The 20,441-nt window shown below is 37.0% G+C and overlaps 1 protein-coding gene across 1 annotated transcript; it reads right to left on the reverse strand.

Annotated features, from left to right (window-relative positions):
* Positions 2,174-7,435, reverse strand: LOC105155862. Its single transcript, XM_011071847.1, has one exon. The coding sequence runs from the start codon at positions 7,433-7,435 to the stop codon at positions 2,174-2,176; it is 5,262 nt and encodes a 1,753-aa protein (XP_011070149.1).

Genomic DNA, 20,441 nt, shown 5'->3' on the forward strand with positions numbered 1-20,441 from the left:
CCTATGCAATTATCCCCCAACTCTATACGTCACATTATTCTGTTCATCATTATTATGCGCGTACATAGGTTTGAACCCAACTTCGAAAATTTTTGGTCGTTATATTCTTTCACGACCTCAGTACGATCTGGAGATAACGGCTTCTTCTACCTAACCTCCCGGAAAGAATGTAGGTTCCTCGACCCCCTAACCTCCAATGTTGGTCCTTGGAAATCCAATTTTATCTTTGTTAGACCCCCTCCTGGTCGCGAATGGCCCTTCTCCCTTGATTGGAAGGTAGATAAGCCTACCCCTCTTACCGAAGGTGAGGGTTTAGATGGGGATCAGATAAGCAGCATTACTACCTACCGGTATAATCCCAAGAAGATTCTAGTTGAAGAGATACTCTGGCTCGCCCATCTAACTCCTGCTCCCCTCCAGGTGGAGGGTACCTTAGGTGATCCGACTTCCTATCCTTTCTTCTTATTTTATCCTACGACGTTTAACGGACCCCCCCCCCCCTTTTCTTATCTCTGCAGTTTCCATGGTGAGCCAAGCTCGCATTAACAAGCGTCTTCGAGCCCAGATTCAAGCTCAATCTCAAGCCCGAGCTACTATGCAAATCGCCTCTTCTCAACCTGTTCCAGCTGCTTCTTCAACACCAGATGCTGATACATCTCCTTGTCCAATTCCCATCGAAGTAGGCAGTGAGGAGACTCAACCACGTAGCCTCCTTCCCCCTAATCACCCTACCGTTCAATCTCATAGCTGGAGATTACAGGATCATGCCTTAGATGATGGGGATTTTGCTGAATCCTCACGGAAGAGGAAATCCCGCGGCAAATCACCCCTCCGTCCTAACCTAATGGGGACTACTCAGTCTCAATCTGGTGGAGGAGGATTACCTTCGGAGGGGACCGGGTCAGAGACTATGCGAAATATGGATGTTCTACGAGGCCTCACAGACTATTGGAGGACTGCTCGATCAGACCTCCGAGGCCCCGATCACCCTGTGGCCCATATGGAAGGAGATAAGTGGATCCCCGACTGGCAAATTTCCCCCCACAGCTCGGTGTTCCGAACTCGTTCGGGTCAAGACTCCTGGGAACTGTATGATGCTAGCTGCCTTCCTCTCGACCAGGCAGCTCTCTTGCAAACCTCATTCACCCGAATGGAAGAACATTGTGCCCACTCACTTGTCCAGGTATCTTATCTCTCATTATTTTTGCTTGACCCTGGATTTTTCTAACTGTTTCTGTTTAGGCGGCCAACTTCGTTCGAGGTCTTAGTCTGAAGTGTGCTGGTTTTCGCCACAATCAAATGGCAGCGGATCGTACGATCCGTGATTTGAGGGCCCAACTCGCCACTTTTTCTTCCAAGGAAGAAGAATGGTCTAGATCGAGGTCGACACAAGAGGCTCGAATCAAGGAACTTGAGGCACAAGTGGTCTCTGAAGCTTCCAAAGCAGCAGCCGATGGGGAAAAGCGAGGTTTTGAAGCGGGTCATGCGGCAGGAAAGATCGTAGGCGTTTCCGAAGGTCGCGAGATCTTTTTGAAATCGGAGGAGTTCGCACAACAAGTTCGAGGGATTCGCCTTCAAGGTGTTCGGGATTTTTTAAAAACCCTAACCTTTGACTCTGCTGAAATTAAAGCCGCTGACTACCTGCTACAGGATTTTGATCGCTGCAAATCCCAAATCTCTCACCTTCAAGGATTTGCTCCCAACTTTGATATATCTCGCCTTAATCCCAGTCTTGATGCTGATCTTCGCCCCTTGCCTGAGGAAGATGACACGCCCTCCACCGAAAATGATGAATTTTCTGTTCTTTTGGATGAAATTGAAAATCTGTAACTTCCTCTTTCATTTACCGTCTTTCTTTTAGGATTTACTGTTTATGGTAATGATAATTGATCTTTCTCAGATACAATTTAATGTGATCGACTTGCTGCTTGTAAAAAAAACTTGAGATAGACTGTTCCTTAAAGTTAAATGATCTTTCACAAATAAAGAAGGAAAATTAACTTCAGTGGCCTTTTTCAGGTCATGACTTAACCTTTCACAGGTTATTATTTACATTGGTCTTTTTCAGACTAGACATCCATAATCTTTCCCAGATCAATCTTCCTAAGGTCGTTCTATTCGATCGTAGCGCCCTTTTCCGTAGCTTCAGGCGTTTGATTTGTGGACGAAAATTCTAAACACAGAATCTCTTAAGATTTTGAATATTCCACGGTCGTGGTAATTCCTTGCCTTGAGCGTCCTGCAACTTGTATGTCCCTTTTCCAACGATCTCAATGACTTTGAAAGGTCCCTCCCAGTTGGGGTCGAGCTTCCCAACATGTTTTGACACCTCGACCTTTCTCAATACTAGGTCCCCGACCTGCAACGACCTGGGTTTGACATTCTTGTCATGACCTCTCAGCATCAAGCTTTTGTGATGCAACATCTTCATCCGTGCTGCATCCCTTTTTTCTTCTACTATGTCCAGGTCGAATGCTCGCTGTTCTTTGTTCTTCACAAGGTCAAAGCTCTCGATCCTCTGTGATTCTTCTCCTATTTCTGCAGGAATTACAGCTTCAGAACCATAAACTAAAGAAAAAGGGGTTTCACCTGTTGAAGTTCTAGGAGTCGTTCTATATGCCCATAATACTCTTGGAAGTTCATCACTCCAGTCTTTCTTCGAGCTCAACCTGGCCTTCAAGTGTTGTAATATAATTCTGTTCGTTACCTCTGTTTGGCCATTCGACTGGGGATGCCCTACTTCTGTGAAGTTTTGCCGTATCTTTAATTCTCGAAGCCATGCAGTTATCTGTCTGCCCTGGAATTGTGTCCCATTATCAGATATCAATACCCTGGGTATTCCGAACCTGCACACTATGTTTTTCCATATGAAGTTTATGGCTTCCCTTTCAGTGATTCTTGAGACAGCCTCTGCTTCCACCCACTTAGAAAAATACTCTACTGCCACTATTACAAACTTCTTTTGGCCTCGAGCTTGAGGGAAGGGTCCTAATATGTCTATACCCCACTGGTCGAATGGGCAAGTAATGGAAACAGGGGTCATTGGTACTGCCTGAGTGTGAATCTGTGAAGCAAACTTCTGGCACTTCTCACACCTTCGTACAAATTCCTTGCAATCCTTCATCAACGTTGGCCAAAAATAGCCCTGCCTGGATATTTTTTGAGCCAACGATCTGGCCCCAGAATGATTCCCACAACTACCTTCGTGAACTTCTTGCAGAACATATCTAGCCTGAGGATCTTCCAAACATTTGAGTAGAGGTCCTTCTACTGTCCTTTTATACAACTGCGTACCTACTAATGCGAATCTCGGAGCTTTGAACTTTATACGTCGTGCATGCCCGGGGTCAGTAGGTAATACCCCTTCTTTGAGATATGCTGTGATTTCTTCAATCCACAAGCACTTTAAGGTAACCATATTAGCTTCAGTCCCTTTTGAGATCGCAGATCGCTCCTTTATCATTACTGTTATCTTTCTGTCTTTTATCCCTGCCAATGTGGCTCCCAGCTTCGATAAGGCATCGGCTCTTTCATTTTCATTCCTCGGAATTTGTTGGATAGTGCATTTAGAGAACTTCTGCATCCGTTCCTTTGTTTTCTTCAAATATTCCGTCATAGATTTTTCCCTAGTTTCATACGTCCCTTCAATTTGCATAGCCACTAGCTGCGAATCTGTGTAGACTTCCAAGACTTGGGCTCCTGCTTCAGATGCCAGCTCTAATCCCAAGACCAAAGCTTCGTACTCAGCTTCATTATTTGTTGTAGCTCCTGGCCCCTCTATGAGTATACCTGCTCCTCCATTGTTAGCAGTAGAGGATCCATCCACGTGCAACATCCATGTTCCTGGATCCTCTGGTGTTCCAGATATTTCTATCATAAAGTCAGCTAAAATCTGAGCTTTTTCCGCTGTGCGACTCTGATAAGAGATGTCGAACTCCCCCAGTTCGACCGCCCATTTTATCATTCTACCAGAGGCTTCTGGTCGCGTCAGGATATTTCTGAGGGGATGATTTGTCCTTACCACTATTTGATGCGATTGGAAATACGGCCTCAATTTCCTGGCAGTCACGACTACAGCTAGTGCCAACTTTTCTATCTCAGCATACCTGGTTTCTGCACCTTGTAGCATTTTGCTCACATAATATACAGGGTTCTGAATTTTCCCTTTTTCTTTTACCAATACAGAACTGACCGCATTATCCGAAATAGCCAAATAGAGATACAATATATCTCCTTCTCTGGGATTAGCTAATAGAGGTGGGGACTTTAAATAACTTTTTAATTCTTGGAAGGCTTGCTCGCTTTCCTCGGTCCACTCAAACCCTTTAACTTTTCTCAATATCTTAAAGAAATGTAAATTGCGGTCTGCAGATCTAGAAATAAAGCGATTAAGAGATGCGATCCTACCTGTCAATTTCTGGACCTCTCTGATGGATGTGGGTGATTTCAGGTTCAATATGGCCTCTATCTTCTCGGGGTTTGCCTCTATTCCCCTCTCGCTCACCATATAACCTAAAAATTTGCCTCCCGCAACGCCGAATGTGCATTTGTTGGGATTGAGCTTCATCCCATGTTCTCTCATGATCGCAAAGGCTATCTTCAGATGCTCCAAGTGTTCATCAGGTTTATGACTTTTAACCAGCATGTCGTTCACATACACTTCCATGGTTTTTCCGATTTGATAAGCGAACATCTTGTTCACCAATCTCTGATATGTAGCCCCTGCATTTTTCAATCCAAAAAGCATAACATTATAGCAAAAAATACCGCGATCAGTCACAAAAGAGGTCTTTATTCGATCTTCTGTAGCCATATAAATTTGATGATACCCCTGATACGCATCCATCATAGAAAAGATTTTATACCCAGCTGTTGAATCCACTAGAATATCAATCCTCGGCAAGGGATATGGGTCTTTTGGGCACGCCTTATTAAGATCTGTGAAGTCTGTGCACATCCTCCATTTACCTCCCGGCTTTGGAACCAGCACCACATTAGCTAGCCAATCCGTGTACTGAACTTCGGACACATATCCTGCTCTAAGTAACTTACTTACCTCTCCCTCGATGATGGCATTTTTCTCACCTCCAAAGGTTCGTTTCTTCTGTTGAACAAGTCGCATGGAAGGGTCAACGTTTAGCCTGTGTACTATCACCTCTGGATTTATACCCTGGAAGTCTGATGGATCCCACGCAAAAATATCGACATTGCTTCTCAAGAAGGCGATCATGACCCCTTCGAACTGACCTAAGCTGGGCCCTATCTTTGTGGTCTTCGATGGGTCTTCTTGTATCAATTCCACTTCTTTATGTCCAACAGGTTCTAACCGCCCTGCCTTCAATGCGTGCCATTCTTCTTTCTTTACTCCATGGAGTTTTCTCTTTTCTTTATTCTCGCTCTTTCCCAGAGACAGATTATAGCATCTTTTAGCCTCAATTTGGTCGCACATGACCTCTCCTATTCTCGATTGCGTAGGGAACTTCATTTTGAGGTGATATGTTGACACAATGACCCTGAAAGAATTAAGTCCAGGTCTCCCCAAGATAACGTTATACGCAAAAGGCATATCAACAACTAAAAATTTTACCATCAACGTTCTACGATTTGGCTCCTCACCCAAGGATGCAGGTAAATCCACCGTCCCCAGTGACGCGACCTCACCTCCTCCAAACCCGACCAACGGTGTGCTTGCTGATTCCAGTCGTACATTATCCAGTCCCATCTTATCCAGCACTCCTTTGAAAATTATGTCTGCGGAACTTCCATTGTCTATTAAAACCTTGTGTACTGTGAAATTTGCTATATCCATTCTTATTACCATCGGATCATTGTCTGTCACTAGCCTTGCACCCGCATCCCGATCTCCAAACACGATCTCTGGGTTATCTGTCATATTTACACCTTGCTTGCGTCGTTCCTGCCTATTCTCTCTTTCAAACCTCCTTCTAGCCCTTCTCGACCATCCCTCCGATCCACCCGCGATAGTGTGGATAATGCCTTTCACAGGCGCGTTTCCTCCCACTGTCCGGTTCTCTCTTTCAGTTGCCCAATTCGGTCGGCGTTCCCGACTTCTCGACCTACCTCTTCGATCACGCCTCCTCTCTTCGAAATTATGAAAATTCTGTCTTCTGAAGTACCCCTGTCGGACCAATCGCTCTATCTCGTCTTTCAACTGATAGCATTCCTCTGTATCATGTCCTTTTTCCCGATGGAAACGACAATATTTGTTCGAGTACCTTTTAGCTGGAGTAATCCTGGTGTGCTTCGGCCAGATCAATACATTATCTTTTTTTACCAACATGAGAGCTTTAGCCCTAGTCATGTTTAAAAGAGTATACTTACTATATTTCGACTGATAAGGTGGCTCCTTTTCTTTCTCATTTTTGGGTCGCCTGTCACGATCTCTGCTGTATCTTCCATCCCTGGCTCGTTCTGATGTAACTCTCCATTCCTCATCTTTCATAGCATTCATCTCCTCTTCGTCGATGTATTTCTGTGCCATCGCCATCAACTGCTCCGTATCTATCGGCGGGTCCCTCGCTAAAGCAGATGCAAAAACCCCTTTCTTCAACCCATGAATAAGGATACTAGTCATCATATCTATCCTAAGATCCTGCACCTCCAACGTTTCGTTATTAAAGCGTCCCATAAAACTTTTTAAACTTTCGTTTTCCCCTTGCCGAATAGTAAACAAGTGCGTAGCAGATCTTTTTTGTTTTCTCTTACTTGCAAAGTGAAATGCAAATTTTTGTACCAGTTGCTCATACGAATCTATACTGCCTGGGGGCAAATTCGTAAACCATTCTTGGGCCTTTCCTGTCAGCGTGGTAACAAACAATTTGGCGACTATGGAACTTGACTGTCCATACAAATTCATTACCATATCAAAAGCGGCTAGATGTTCTTGAGGATCCCGTGTTCCATCATACTTTGAGAGATCGGGCATCCTAAAACTCGGATTAACCATTTCTATAAGTATCCGGTTAGCGAAGGGTGAATTACGATTGTGGGCTACTATTTCTCCCCTCTTCTTGAGTTCATCAATTTGCTTTCCTAGCAAGGCTATCTGCTTACTAACGTTATCTACCTCAGCTCGAGATATGGCTGGCCCTCTGGGGCGACTTAAAGCCCTGCTGCTGGACCCAACATCAGAAGGCAGTGGGCCCTTCTTATTCGCTCCCGGTCTACTCATTCCCTCGTTATCTCGCCCATCGACTCCTTCCTGAAACAACCTTTTTCCCGCCACCTCCCTTTCTAACGGAGTTGCTGTTCTCCTCTCATATGCTACCAGGGCCTTTCTCCCCGCTTCTTCCATCATTTGTTGCAGTTCCCGTCGTGTCAATTGTACAGTTCCTTCCCGATCGGTCATGGGGGTATCCATTTCTTGTCGTGATAAATGTATAACTGGTGCTTGATCTTCTGCCGGAGTCTCCATTTCCCGAACGTGTTCCTATCCGTCACCTGACGTTCCCACAGACGGCGCTACATGATCCGACTGAGATCGCGGGTCGCACTCTAAGTCGTCCCCTTCAGCTCCGGATCCTTAATAACCTGACAATAGAACAAACGTCACCTAGCCGGGGTGGATACCGGCACAGATGCTCCGACGCTCAAGTCAGTACTGAGAATTAGCTCTAATAAAAATATGTTTTCTTAATCTTATGAAAGTGAAATTCAAAATAGACCAACCTTTGCACCTTTTTTCCTTCTCCTCTTTATACTGGTTACCTCCATATTCTTACGTGTCCTCTGCACGATCTTCATGCCCGCTCCCACGACCACTCGTCCTACTATCGTGGCCCACTTTTTACGGGCTTAAGATTGCCTTTAACCGTCTACCAAGTTAGTGTGGAATACTAGGTCTAACTCTTTTTATCTCTGTCCCTCCTACGAAGGGTATATTAGTCTTTCTCTATCCCCCTTCATCAGCTACTAAAGAATGTCTATGGCTCAAGAGACATATTTCTTTCGAGAGAATGTGCTAAATCAAAGACACTAAGCTATTAAAAATTAAAAACAAGAGACCAAGTAGTTGTCTAATCCAAATTTCAAGCACTTGGTGTTGTTGATAGTAAGATTGCACTAAGGGGAGTATCACAAATGAACCACACCAAAATTCGTTTTAATCATGAAAGCATGGAATGTTTCATTGATTTTGTCATCATATGTGGATCTTAATATGTGGATCATGTTGTTAAAAATTTGGTGAAAATCGAATGAGTGGCTTGTGAGAAAAATCTAACCCTAGTTTTAGATCTATTTTTTTTTTAGTAGAAAATTGGACCTGATTTTACTATTTTTATCGAAATATTTTTGGGCCATCTTCTAAAGCATGAAAAGAGGTTCTAAATGGTGTGTGAATCATTGTAAATTGATTTAAAATGAATAAGATATGACTTTTGAAATTTTTACCGTAAAACACATTTGTAGGAATTTGGCCGGTGTCGCTGGAAAAGCGTCGTGGTCGCCAAAAACGAGCTAACTGGTAGCTGATGTTGCACCAACTAAACATGGGCCACATAATGACTGACTAAGCACTGATTAGGTACTAATTTGGAGCCAATAAGGCATTGACTTGGTACCCATTGGGCAAAGCAGCACAAGATCTCTTGGTTAGCTTGTGAGCCGCCAAGTCGAGCCGAGCCGAGCTGAGCCAAGCCAAGCCTGTGGATCATGGCTCGCTCTCGGTTTAAGGATTGTTTGGAATAGGTTTTCTTGGAAAGTTCGTTTTCCAGCTAAAAAAAAGGCTTTAAAGCAATTTTGGTCCTATATCTTTAGGATTTTCTCGATTTGGTCCTCTAACTTTTTGGAGAAAATTTTCGGTCATTCCCATCTGCTTCATTGCCCCTTTACTTATAGTCGTCTGCAGACTTCAAACACAAACTTCAAACTTATTTTTTGATGATATTATTGTGTTCGTCATCTCCTTGTCTCTTTCGGATTATGTCATTGCGTTCATCATCCTGCGTCTTTTCCAGCTGTTGGCCTTAATGGCTTGTGAGCCGTGTGATTGCTAGCTAACTTTCTTATTTTTTGATACTATTGGCCTTTGTCATCTTTTGCCGACAGTCTCACTTTTGAATTTTTTTACATTCTGCATGCCTTACTTCACCTTGTAAAAAAATTTTCTTTTACCCTTATCTTGTTTCGGTTTGGGTTTCTTTTTGGTGACCCTAATTTTAGTCCTGAACAAGGGCATTTCTTGTTCATCATAGCAAGGTATACATGGTTATGTCATTGCCCAACATACAACATATTTAGTGACTTCATCTTCATGGCCTCGGTTGCAGACAGCTTGTTCTCCCATATAAGCATTTTTTTTTTCTCAAACAGGCTTTCTACTTTTCCCTATCATGAATTTTAAAAAGTATGATCCATTTAATTTGTTTGAGAAATTTTTAAATGGATAGTTGACTTTGTCCATCTCTATGAGACACACCTACAATCCCCAAGCTCTTTTGATAGAAATGTCATCTTCACTTATGGATCATACCAGCGGTGCTTCTCCTAAAGCAGTTTTGATTTTGTTGATAGCTACTATATCTGGTTTTTTTGCAGTTTAATAAAATAGAATGTCAGATGGGACCCTTTTTCCTGCAGTTTCTGGAGCCGCTGAGGTGAATTTTAACTCCAAAATATCTCCTCATTTGAAGTGAGTTTTTTTTTTGTTGCAATGAATCATAACCCCACCCTCCCCCCCCACTCCCCACTAATCCACTCCAAAAGTTTTGAAATTTTCAAAAACTTGATGACATAGTATGACTAAAGTCAAAGCTCCAAAATCATACCATTCCCAAACATCTTTTGGTTTAAACCCTTCTACCATCTAGACTGTTATATTTTTAGATGTTTCGATTATAGTTTTGTCTGGGTTTACTCCTACATGAGAATTAATTTTTTTTCCACGTTTTTTGATAAACCTACCAAACAAAAGAAGATATTAACTCATTAGTATTAGTCCTAGAGATGTTTGTCATTGGCCTAAGGCTATCTCTCCCTCTTTAACCCTAGAAGTGTTGGGGTTACTTACATCATCAGGAGTTTGCACTTCCTGTGATCCAATTATTTTCGTTTCATTAGAGACTGGCGATAGCCTCGTGCAATCGATACTTGAATCCGACACTATAGTCTTATGTAGCAAGCGAATCGGCCGGTAAGCATGGTGGAAGCACGAAAAATCAAAATTATGGAAATTAAAGAAATAATAAACCCGATTAAAGGATGTATCCTTGATCTATCCTTGGTGTTCGGTGTATTAAAAATTAATCTAATTACAGGCCAAGCATTAAAATAAGAAAACCAAGGGCAATGATATAAACAGAACCTTCACCCTCGTCGTTTTCTTCAATCAGCTTCGTGCGTGGTTCCTCTTCAACCAAATCGTTCTCCTCAAGATTTCAAAGTTGAAATCCACTAAAAGAGTCCAATCCAATCACTGCGGGGCGCCGCCTGCTCATGCTAGCAAGATAAGAAGCGAAAAGGGAGAATCAACACACGTTATGAATCAACGAATTTGATTCTCTTCTCGTTTCTTCTTTGATTCAAGAAAATTAAGAAGAACAAGATTGGAGTGATTGGACAGAGATAGAAACCAAGTGTATGGAGGGTAGAGGACTAGATTATGTGCTTAGGGCTAGGGAATGAGAGATACAAGTGTATCAGAAGACCTAATCTTTCGTATGAACTTGATCTTATTCAAGGTGGTTCACCTTAACCCTAATTCCACTAATCATGGCTGATTTTCGCCTCTCCAAGAGTTGAAAAATTTGGCCATCACCTAGACTAAGTTAAATAGGATCATGGTCTTGTATTTAAATGGATTAGGCTTTGAAAAATCAAGTCTATGTCTAATGGACTTTAAATTAAATTCAATTTATGTATAAGTCCATTTTAAAGTTTACTTCTTTAAATCCATTTAACAGACCCAAGCCTCTTCTCCCTCTTTCAATTTATAAATCAAATTTATAAATTGAAATAAGCCCAACAAAATTAATTCAATTAATTCTAAAAGGCCTAAATCCAAAATTAACTAATCCAATTAATTAATCTTTGAGAATCCAATGAATGGATTTTTATATAAATAAAGCAATAATTTATTCTCTCCAAGAAATTAATTTGGTCTAGTTAAATTAGTCTCTTTCTTTCAGAATTAATTCTAAATTAATTCTATCATACTTCGGTGATTAAAGTCTGACTTTTCAGGTTCACCCTCAATTAGAATTTAGCCTATGTGACCAACAATTAATTAGTCAAATTAATTAAATTATTTTCAATTAACCAATAAACAGAAATAAGTCATTAGCATAGGTGATCATCTAGCAACAGTTCATGGGACTAGATATTAGGTGAATAGTGGAGTATAATTTATGCTCCAAGCTTCATACGAATACAGTCCTTCCATCAACTATTCCCGGACCCTATTCTAGGGCATGAAATTGGGCGTTGGTCCCCATCCTAGACAAAGCATCTATACTCAAAACCCGAGTCCTTGTTTCCCCGCTAATTAACACGGGAAACCTATCCTATTCATTGAGTCATTGTGGCCACAAATTCTAAGGGCTAAACAGGTCTCGAGTGTATAAGAGACACCGCTGTCACAATACTGACAGGGGACGGGTTCTATCTTGGAACTCACCATCCTCACTACATACTCCAATTGCACTAGACAAGGCTTGTGATGATCATACCTCATGACACAGTCACTACTCGCCATATCCAAGATACGTTGTTCGTATGCACATGACTGTCATGATTCCTCAAGTCTAAGGACTAATATCGTATTATCGGGATCGAGAATCCCAGTCATACTGGCCAAGGACTCAAAGCTTTATGCTTCCCGCGAGTTAGTTTAGTTAGTCGACTACCTTGTCCATTAAGTATTCATAATTGGCTCATGTGTTTATTGTGCTTACTCCTTATATTGAACGGTGTTTCAATATCATAACGAATCCTCACGTATCAAAAAATTAAATCTGTGGAATTAGGCTGCGCATAGATTTGCAGCTATGAAGCCAACTTTTAAAGGATCGATTAGAAATATTCCAAGTCAAGAACCTAGAGATTGGGCATCGAGAGTCCCATAGTGACTTACTCTAAGTATTGTGGTGTCGTGTTTCATTGGCGGGAGATGTAGGTCGTCTATACAATTTTAGTGGGTTAGTCGGCAAGGTAGTCGAGTTACTGAACTGACTAACGGGAATCGTCATATGAAAACCTTAAAAGATTGGTCGGTATGACTCCAAATCCCGATTTTGTTTGTACGAGATTTGTCCTCGAACTTGAAAATTCATGGCAGTCGCATGTATACAAAGATTGTATCTTGGATCTAGTGAACAGTGACTATGTCATAAAACATGATCATTATAAGTCTTATCCAGTACAATTGGAGTACGTAGCGAGGATAATAGATTCCAAAAAAGGATCTGTCCCCTGTCAATATGAGACAGTGAGATCTCTTATGCGATTTGAGAAGATTTAAGCTCTCAAAGTCTTGGCCAAAGTGATTGTTCTTCGATTAGGGATGGGTTCTTTAAACGAATCAATAGAGTAAATACATATCGAGTATAATGCATTGTTGCCTAGTCAAGAATGGGAATCGACGCCCAATTCCATGTCCTAAATTAAGTCCAGGGGACGGTTGACAGTAGGACTATACCCATATAGAATTTGGAGCCTAAATGTTCACGCCAACATTCACTGAGTCTATAGTGTCACGGAACCTTAGCTAGATGGCCACCCATTGTTAAGGACATTTTGGGTTATGGAATAGTAAAAAAATAATTAATTAAATTAAATTAAATTAATTTTGTTGGTCAGAAGCCCAAGGCTAGCTACATGTGTACCTAAAGAATCACACACAAATTATTATGTGTGAAGCATAGTTGCCTAGTCAAGAATAGGAACCGACGCCTAATCCTATGCCCTAAACTAAAGATGAGAGACGATTTATTAAATCATGCTAATTATCAAAACTATAAGCAAAAATCATGACGAATAATTATTATCACAGTTATTAAAACGACTACTAGTTGTTGTTGCAATAGAAAGATCAAAACATTAATCATAAGTACAAACCACAACAAATGCTTTGTCCATGACCAATCATCATGAATATTTAGGTCATAATATCCAGATATTGATTAGGTATTAGTAAAAATTTAAATTTGCACATTAATTAATCTCTTGTGGTTCATAATATTAATTTATTATAATTTTTAAATTATTGTACTTTGTAATATAATGTTTTTTTTATAGTATTTTTCAACCTCTTTCATAAGTTTTTTAATTAAATTAATTTATGAATTCAACCATAGTATGGTGAACATACTTTTATATACTGAGTTTAAATGATTCCTTTTTTCACGGATTGCAGTGAGCCCATAATTTCTTTTTCTATGCCTTATATTTTTTAAAAAAATTCTTTTATTAAATATATAATATTGAATTATTCTTCTCTCTAATATAGTATTAAAGTCAAGCTAAATAAAATATTTTATGTCTAAATTTTATTATCGTTTATTTATATCAATACATATATATATATATGCTTCATGTGTAAAGTTTGAAAGTGATGGAGCATATCAAAATATAAAATATTAAATTTAAAAAAGTATTTTCTTAAATTACGTGGTGGTTTAACAATTAGGGATAATTACACTCCCCTCTCATGAGATTTGTATAATTACACAGACATTCTCTGTAAATTAAAAAATTACATTTAGCACCCATGATATTTGATTCTGTCCAACAAATAAGTCCTTCCACAAGTCAAAATTCATCAAATTTGTTGCTATTAACAAAAAAAATCAGAAAAAATATCTATAATCACCCCCCATTAACTTATTGCTAACGTTTTTAGGTCAAATAAATATTATTATGACCAAATTACCATCATACTTCTTCACCCGTTCTTGCATGTGAGGGTATATTTTACCGTCATAAGAGTAGTTTAGTTCAAAAAAATTATTTAAGCTACAATAAGTCAGTAATAAGTCAATCGAGGGTAAATACCAATTTTCATTCAGTTTTTTTTGTTAATATCAACAAATTTTGACTAACGGATGAAACTTATTTGTTAAACGAAAACAAACCCCAAGAATATTATATGTAACTTTTTAAATCACAAAAAATCCACATATAATTACACCAAACCTAACATCCCTAACAATTAATTCCTTTTCTCTTATAAATGTACACTAGACACACTTGCTATTTATCCGATATTTGTTTGGTTCATTTATCTTAGTTTTCCTCTTTATGTGGTTAAACGACAGCACGTGTGTGCGCATGGACTTATTCAATAATTGGTGCACAAAAAAATAGAAGCAATAATTGGGGTGCAAATGCAATCCCATGGCCAAAGCTCTTGTGGGTTTTTTTAACATAATGTGGACAAAATCTTGTATCAACATGGGACAAACATTTTACTACAAATAATGCAATCACTAAAACATCCATCATTCTGCCCTTACAACAAAACTCTGTTGGAATTTTAGCTTAGTGTTTCACAATACTAATAAAAATAAGGGTAACTGCATACTCTTGAAATTAAAATTTTTAGATATATCTTTTTTTATTATTTTTTTTTTGAAATTTTAAATACATTCCCTAAATTATAATTATAAATTGAGTAAGCATTTTTTGAATTTTATTATCTACTCTTTCCTTTTTTTTGCTCTGATTTATCATTTAAAGTACATGATTTGAACTAAAGATCATCTCAGGCCAATTTGTGATGGAATGGGAATTGTAAGGGCAAAGATGTGGCCAAAATTTCCCTTAAAATTCCCATTGTGTATGGTATTTGATCACTTTTTGATGGAATTTTTCGGACTAAATTATTCTTATAACGGCGAAAATATACCTCCTCACATGTGTTAACCCGTGAAGACGTATGGGGGCAATTTGATCATAAAAAGATTTATTTGACCTACAATAATTCAGTAATAAGTCAGTCGATGGTAAATAAAGATTCTTTTCGATTTTGTTATTAATACCAGCCAATTCGATGAATATTTACTAATTAATGGACTTATTTATTAAACGAAAACAAACCTCAAGAGTGTTGGATATAATTTCTTAAACCACAGAGAATTTATGTGTAACTGGAGCTGACTCGAGAGGAGGAGAGTAACCTCTCCCTGGTTCATTTGATTCAATCTTAGAGGTAGCATCAAGTGAGAGATATTGCAAGGACTGGACACAGCTGGGATGTGTTGTCCTATTCCCAAAATCTGTGTAATTCCCAAAGATATGGGCTTGAAATTGTGAGGATGGCAAGAGAGGTGGAATAGAGAAAAACAAAAATCAATAATTGAAACTAATATTTATTTAAAAATGTATATAGAAGAAGAAATGTAGCTGTCAATAAGTGGTGGGATGTCCCTTTAGGACTTTGGTGGAAAGAAAAGAATTGAGTTTAAGTTTTCATAACAGATATTGTCCCATTTTTTAAGTTTGGAACACATAACATTCCCCAGATTTGCTCACTTGACTCCACCTGAATTAGTTCTTGGCTAGCCTGTCAATTCTCTTTGTAGAAACCCCTGCATGCCCATTGCCCACTCATTATTTCTTCTCTCTTTTATTATTTATTTATTTATTCGTTTTTCGGTACGGCAGAAAGATAAATTAAATTGCTTGATACTTGAAGAGCTTAATCCCTTTTGATCGACAGCTTAGAAGCTCGATTCAATTAATGTGAACATTTAATGATGAAATAAACCTGAAAATACCAAACTGTTCAAGCTGGGCTCGTGTTTGGTTCGATTAATAATTAAATTAAATTCAAACATAATATTTCAAGCTCAATGTAATTCGAAAATTATTCTGAATAATAATGTGTTCGACTCGACTAAATCGATTTACAGCCCTGTTCTTATATTTTTCTTGTGGTTATTCATGATGCTCGATCCTCGATGCACGAGTCGTTTAAAAAATTTTAGAGGAAAAATGTGATGGAGTTAAGTTTTTAAGTTTTTCTTTTTTCTTCCTAATTTCGTATTTTCTAGTGATACGAAAGATGAAATAAAAAGGGAGAATAATTAAGTGGAATTTGCTCTTACATAGACTGATTATAATAATTTTTCTTTAAGTTGTTCGATAAATGAAAGAATATTACATCAAATCCCCCTTATTTGGCAAAATAAAATTAAAGTGAGACGTACTTTTACCAAATTACCCTTTTTACTTTATTTTAGTTAATGAATAACATACGACTAGAGTAATTTTTAAATTACCCATAATGAATTTATAAAGTAAATAACTTGAAAGCTCTTCAGTACTAGCAAGCAAATTCCAAGGGAAAAAAATTATATATATTAGGAATAATTACACTTTTCCCTTTCGAGATTTTGTGTAATTACACGTAATTTTCTTGTGGTTTGAAAAATTATATTTAGTTCCCTTAGGTTTCTTCCATCTAACAACTAATTCCCTCCGTTAGTCAAAATTCACTGAATTTATTGATCTCAACAAAAAATAGAAATAAAAATTGATATTTGCTCTAGTCAATTACTGACTTATTGCAAGTCAAATAATTTTTTTTAAATTAAACTATCCTTATAACGGTGAAGATATATCTTCTTACATTCATTAACATGTAATGACATATGAGAGCAATTTGATAGTAAAAAGATTTATTTTTTGACCAACAATAAATCAATCAGGGATAAATATAAGTTTTTATCTAATTTTTTTGTTAATATTAGCAAATTTGGTGAATTTTGACTAATGGATGGACTTATTTGTTAGACAGAAGCAAACCTTAGGGGTGGTAGATATAATTTTTTATTCCATAGAGAATTTACGTATAGTTACACCAAACCTTAGAGGAGGGCAGTATAATTATCTCTGTCTATTATTATCTTTTATGGTGGGGATGACGGCATGAAAAATGATAATATATATATATATATATATATGAAAGAAAGGATTCATTGAATTAAGTAGAAATTAAGATGAATAAAAAAAAAAGTTATCTTTAAAGAGAAACTGTATTACGAGTAATATGGTAAATAAAAATTCATAATAAGAAACTTTTTGTCTTTGAATCTCATATTTATACTTTTCCATCTAATTCTGCACAGAAACAAAGCAGAGTATTAAAAGAAAGGGATAAATTGTAGTCGACCTATATGAAAAATAGTCAAATAGCCCCCTAATAAAAACAATAGCAATTCCTGTGTTTCTCAAGATATAGCTATTTACTCCCTTGTGTTTTAAAAAATGAAGCAATTTATAGGGGGTAAATTATTATTTATTTTTTATAAGGGAGTAATTTACTCATTTCTAATATCACATGAGGGTAAATTCGTATTAAAAAAAAAAAAAACTTCAACAATGTACATTTTATTTTACATTTTCTTCACTTATTTTTTTAAGAAAAATACAGTTTTTCCTTTTACCATTTTTGATTTACTGCAATTTAAACCTCCCCCCCCCCAATCCCCCTCTGTGTTATTTTTCTTTTTATTTTAAAATTTATTTATGTATTTTGTTTTTCACTTTTCATGTCAAGTAACTACTTCTCCTCCACTCTTTCATCCATTCATTCTCTCCATTTTATTTTACTCAATTCTATTTTAATAATAAATTATTAGTTTAATAAAAGCATTATTGAAATTGCACAAACATTGAGTGGGCATTTTTCTTTATTAGTACTAATTAAAAGTATAGGCTTTAGAATTTGACAATTTTGATCCTATAAAATTTAATTTGACAATTTTATTCATTTATTAGTTTTCTCAGATGTTAGGAACTTCATTGTTGAAACTTTTAAAAACCCTTCATAGTGTTTGATTTCATTTTTAACCCATTTTTTAGATGGACCAAAACATGGTAAATATTTGTTTTGATTTATTTGAAAATTTTGGAGATGTTTTAAAACAGTCCCTCATTTGTTTTTTATAAAAATAAGTCTACACTAATTATAAGCCATACAACTAAAAAAATTATATACATACTCATATATATATAAATATATAAAAGAGACATGATTTGATAATGAACAGTAGTTTATGTCTCCCACTAAACAACATCAACCATACCATACTTATTTTATATTATCTCAAAAATAAATCCAAACATACATATTATCTCTAACACATACTTATTTATCTTTTTTTTTTCTCTCTATCTCCACAGAACACACCAAAATAAATTAAAAATAAAACCAAAGATAGTTGTTGGATTTTCCATATGCGCGTCATATGAGGTCATATTATTGGAGATTTTGAAAATTCTATCCAAAAAGTCCTAAACCCACATAATTAATATGGACAAAATGCATAAAATCCCCATGTGTTTTAAAAAGTATGCAAAAAACACCCACTTGTTATGAAAATAGGCTAAAAGCCTCCTTGTATTTTGTAAAACTCAGCTCAATCATCCCCTCTCCGTTAAATCCAACTAACGGTGTTAATTTTTTAGAAAATGATCGTTGTACCCTTACTTAATATATATTATTTCTTATTTTAATGACCGTAATACTGATTGTCAGATCTAATCAATTAATCTCAATCGTTAGATTTTAAAAAAATAATTTAAAATTAAAAAATATATCATTATTATATATATATATATATATATATATATATATAAAAACTAACTACCTCACCCCACCCCTTTCCGCCGCAGCTACCGGCCGGTCGCCGGAGAAAGTCGGCGCGTCTCCCGGCACAACTACTACCGTTCGACTCACCTCTCACGACCGGTTCAGCCATAGTGCCCGTGTCATGAAATTCCTCCAGACACGCCGACTGGCAAAATTTAATATGGCAAAATTTAATACTTATTTTTTAGGGTGAGAAATGGCAAAAGAAAGATACAAAACAAGCCAAAAAGCCCTTTATGTATTATATAAACCCATAGAGGGGTATTTTAGTCCAAAATATCATGAAATATGAACCTAAACGCAAAATATGTCTACCAAACGCAGCAGACGTGCGTCTCCTCCACTTCCCGTTAGTTGCTAACAGAATGTGGGTTTTTTCCTGACTAAAACAAAACAAAATGGGGGTTTTAGCCTGTTTTGAAAACAAGAGGGTGTTTATTGCATACTTTCTAAAACACAGGAGGGTTTTATGCATTTTGTCCTAATTAATATTGATAAATTAGTGGACTATATAATAGGGTGTTTTAGGTCCATTTATAAGCTCTTTATAACATTTTATAAGTTCTATAATTTTAGGATAATTACACTCTTCTTTCATGAGGTTTGGTATAATTATACGTAAATTCTATGTGGTTTGAGAAATTACATTTAACACCTGCGAGGTTTGTTTACATCTAACAAATAAGTCGCGTCGTTAGTCAAAGTTCACTGAATTGCTGATATTAATTAAAAAATATATATTTACCTCTAATTGACTTATTACTGACTTACTGCAGATCAAATAAATTTCTATTACCAAATTACCCTCATATGTTTTTACGGGTTAATGCATGTGATGAGGTATATCTTCACCATTATAATAATATTTTAGTCCAAAAAAATTATTTGACCTGCAATAAGTCAGTAATAAGTCAATCCATGGTAAATATCAATTTTCATTCAATTTTTTTATTAGTATCAGTGAATTCAGTGAATTTCGACTAATTAGGGAATTTATTTGTTAGACGTAAGCAAACTGCAGGGGTGCTAGATATAATTTGTCAAACCATAGGGGGTCTACACATAATTACTCCAAACCTCAAGAGAAGGGAGTGTAATTATCCCTAATTTTTGTTCAAAATTTCATGAACTTATTTTAAAATAAAATTTAGCATTTTATAAGCTTTAAAAGTACATTATCAAATATATAAATTTATAAAATCTTTTAAATAAATAGAGCCAAACACCCTCTAAATTGCCAAATCCATTTTTGGTAGGACCAAAATTAACTACCACACCCCCACAGGACATAAACAATTAAGCCAAAAAGTATATAGAATTCCTATACTATATTTTCCATTTATAATAGATTTCATTTATGCTAAACTAAGGGAGTTGCTAAGCTGACATTGTAGCATATTGGTTGGGTTTAAACCAATTTATCTTCCTATAATATTGCAAATGAGCAAATTATTAATTCTTTTATAAAAAAAAATAGCAATTTACCTCTCAAGGTAATTTTTCAAAATGAAGCAATTTATCTCCACAGGGTAAATTGCTGCATTTTAGAAAAATACAAAAAGGCAAATTTGCTATTTATTTTTTCATATCACAGGGAACTGCTTGCATTTTTTTTCCAATAGTGGTTCTGCAAAAGCTACTCCAAACGAGAGGGGAGAAAACAAATCGGTGAAAAAAGAAGAAGAAAAAGAAAAATTGCTTTGATCTTTTTTCTTTTTTCTTTTAAAATTAAATTTTTACTTCAATTTTTTTACATTTATGGTGTGTGTTTTGTTCCCTAGTGCATGGACAGGAACAAATAAGATGAGAAAGAAAGATTAAACAAATA

This window comes from Sesamum indicum, linkage group LG2, assembly GCF_000512975.1.
Source record: "Sesamum indicum cultivar Zhongzhi No. 13 linkage group LG2, S_indicum_v1.0, whole genome shotgun sequence".
NCBI classification, from domain to species: domain Eukaryota; kingdom Viridiplantae; phylum Streptophyta; class Magnoliopsida; order Lamiales; family Pedaliaceae; genus Sesamum; species Sesamum indicum.